The sequence below is a fragment of the Populus nigra genome, chromosome 17 (assembly GCF_951802175.1).
Source record: "Populus nigra chromosome 17, ddPopNigr1.1, whole genome shotgun sequence".
In the NCBI taxonomy this organism is placed as follows: Eukaryota; Viridiplantae; Streptophyta; class Magnoliopsida; order Malpighiales; family Salicaceae; genus Populus; species Populus nigra.
This window is the reverse complement of record NC_084868.1, coordinates 544,461-547,395: the sequence shown is the minus strand read 5'-3', so window position 1 is coordinate 547,395 and position 2,935 is coordinate 544,461. Positions and strand designations below refer to the sequence as shown.

The following is a 2,935-nucleotide window of genomic DNA, read 5'->3' as shown; positions in this document are numbered from 1 at the left end:
GTTTGGTCCGGTTCAATCGGTTTAAGCTTTTTTAAACCAGAACCGAATCGGACCGGGTGTTTTTTTTAATCGGTTTATTTGGTTTTTTTTATCAGTTCGGTTTTTTCAGTTAATTATTTTTTTGTTTTTTTTGTTTAATTGGTTGATCGATTTTTTTAAACACCCCTACAAGTATTACTAAACAATTATAAATTATACTTGGCGTGTTCGGCAGAGGAAGATAAAATATAAAATAAATTAGGGGACATGGCTATATATTTTTTAAAAACCATATCTCATGCCAGCACCAAAAACAACTCATGTAAAGTTGGGTGGCTGTTCGTTGTTACAATATCATATTTAACTAAAATACCATAGAATACCTCTTTCGTTGAAAAAAATATTGACCAGAAACAATCCAGATAAGTGACAGTACAGCAAAAATGCACCTGGTTTGATAAAATATTTTGATAGTGTTTGATGTTGACGTAGGTGCTGTATTTTAAAATATGTTTTTACATTAAAAAAATATATTAAAATAATATTTTTTTAAAATTTTATTTTTAATATTAATATATCAAAATAATTTAAAAATATTTTAACCGAACACTACTTTTAACACTCCTTATACCAGAACTCGTTACTTCAGCCTAACATTGCCAAAATTTGTAAAGTTAAGGTAGTATTTTATCATGATAACCTAACGTCTTATATCTATAAAAAACATCTCATAATTTAATCAACGCATGCTATGCACAGCTGAAGTACACCAGCAATAGCAGAAGTGACTCTCTTTTAGTTGCTGTCAGCCTGCCTAACACCGGTTTGTGCCTTTGAGTTTTGCTTCTTCTTTGAAGTTTCATGTTGCTTGTATAATATTCTACTACGTCATGCTCTTCTTCTTCTTCATGTTCATGGAGACTACTGAATGGAAATCTCTACCTAATTCCACTACTTAATCACCCTATGCGTCTATCTAGCTAGCCCTATAATGCTTGTCTATCCCCTTGTTGCTAATATAAAGTTGCATATTGTCATCAAGCACTATCCTGCCTCAACACCTACCATAATAGGTATATAATTGTCGATAAACTTTCTGGTCAGCCCAACCATCCTGCTTTTTCAGTGTAGCAGCTATATAAGCATCCTATTCTAAGCTTTACAACCCACAAAACTCTTCCACTACCTTCTCACAGCAAAGGATTGTGTGTTTTTCTAAAGTTTCAGGGTATTGGATTTGAAGATATGATAGTTTTTGTGGTTATGATTTGAAAAAATAGTTTTTAAAAAAGCTATTTTTTGTAATTTTTCAGTGAAACTCATGCAAAATTATAATATATGTTGATTAATCAAATACTTCTAAATATGTGGTTAAAATGAAATGCAAAACACGTCACTCTACTCCACCGCAAAAACAAATATACATTTATATGAGATTAATACATGTGCCACTTAGAAGTTAGAACATGTCTCCTCCTCACTTGTAGACTAATGGAATGTGCCCACTATACATATTCCACAACAGACACCCTAGTAACATAAGAATAAAAAGTATACCATGCATTACACATCATGACCTAAATTCCACTACCATGTTAGCCATAACACAGATATGCAGGCATCTAGTTTTGGCTTTAAAACCAGGCCTCCTGAATGCCTTGGCAGAAAGATGGGTGTCATTGATTATCTAGACACGATATTAGCCCCTCTGAGTCTCTTCCTCATGGTTGGTTACCATGCCTATCTATGGCATTGCTTCAAGAACAAACCATCTCAAATTACTGAAGGAATTGCAGCATTGAAGAGAAAAACATGGTTTGTACAATTGAAAGAGGTAATTACCGATCCAAACTACCAAATTCCAACAGCCTTTCATGATATTTGCTGAGATGTGTTGTTTGTGTTTTGTTGAAAAACAGGGTGATAACAGGACTGGTATGCTAGCAGTGCAAAGCCTGAGAAATGCTCAGATGACAACTATATTAACTGCTGCAACAGCCGTTGTCATAAACCTGGCACTGGCTGCTTTGACCAACAACAACTATAAAGCAAGTCATCTCCTCAGTGGCAGTGCCTTTTTTGGCTCACAATCTGGGAAACTCTATGTTCTGAAATTTGGGTCAGCCTCGCTATTTCTCTTGGTAAGCTTCTTATGCAGCTCAATGGGACTTGCATTCTTGATTGATGCTAATTTCTTGATAAATGCTGCCTCTCGTGAGTTCTCACCATCACCTACATATACACAAACAGTATTTGAACGAGGTTTCATGCTGGCTCTTATGGGCAATCGGGTCCTAAGCATCACCTTTCCTTTATTGGCGTGGATGTTTGGCCCAGTGCCAGTAGCTTTGTCCTCTGTGGCACTTGTTTGGGTCCTGCACGGGCTTGATTTTCCTGGCAAGAGTATCTGTAGTGAAATGTATTCATGAGCCAGTGGGCATCTTTTGAATTCTTTGGAATAGTACAGCATCAATCTCAAGAAACAAAATGTTCTTGGAACTTGACACGAACCAAAACTTCAGAGAAAACCTGAAATAATACGAATACGAGAGCACAAATCAAAAGCCTGATGATTCGAGAAATGTGCGAGGGCTTCCTTTCGATGGCCATAACTAGCTAGAGTGATCATTTTTGTACTGAGGTTAATCTTGCAGGCAAAACACCCATTTCTGCAACACTAACTCATCTGCAGGACCATTTCACCACATAAGTGCCACTTTGACTGCTAGAAATCACATCTTTTTGCAAGAAAGGTATCCACGAAATCATATCCATGAACAGTGCAGAAACCACATGACCGGTTATGCAACAATCACATTAACTTAAGCATAAAAGAGACTCCAATCTCCATCTTTCGCCACAAGATTAACGATACAAAGTATCAAAAGGTGCAGAATATCACATGATCAGTAGGCAATTAATGAACATTCAACGATCCAACAATAACAAATATCAT

At 36.1% G+C, this 2,935-nt stretch overlaps 1 protein-coding gene across 1 annotated transcript; it reads left to right on the top strand.

Moving 5' to 3' along the window:
- Window positions 1–1,536: 1,536 nt before the first annotated feature.
- On the top strand, window positions 1,537–2,705 carry LOC133676493 (uncharacterized). Its single transcript, XM_062098164.1, has 2 exons — window positions 1,537–1,813; window positions 1,899–2,705. Exons 1-2 carry the CDS (start codon window positions 1,592–1,594, stop codon window positions 2,406–2,408), a joined length of 732 nt encoding a protein of 243 aa, XP_061954148.1. The 5' UTR covers window positions 1,537–1,591; the 3' UTR covers window positions 2,409–2,705.
- Window positions 2,706–2,935: the final 230 nt, after the last annotated feature.

Bases quoted from the DNA above. Each gene is read 5' to 3' on its own strand.
- LOC133676493 (XM_062098164.1), top strand. From the start codon at position 1,592: ATGCAGGCATCTAGTTTTGGCTTTAAAACCAGGCCTCCTGAATGCCTT. The intron at 1,814-1,898 runs GTAATTACCGAT...GTTGAAAAACAG, and splicing joins GGTTTGTACAATTGAAAGAG to GGTGATAACAGGACTGGTAT.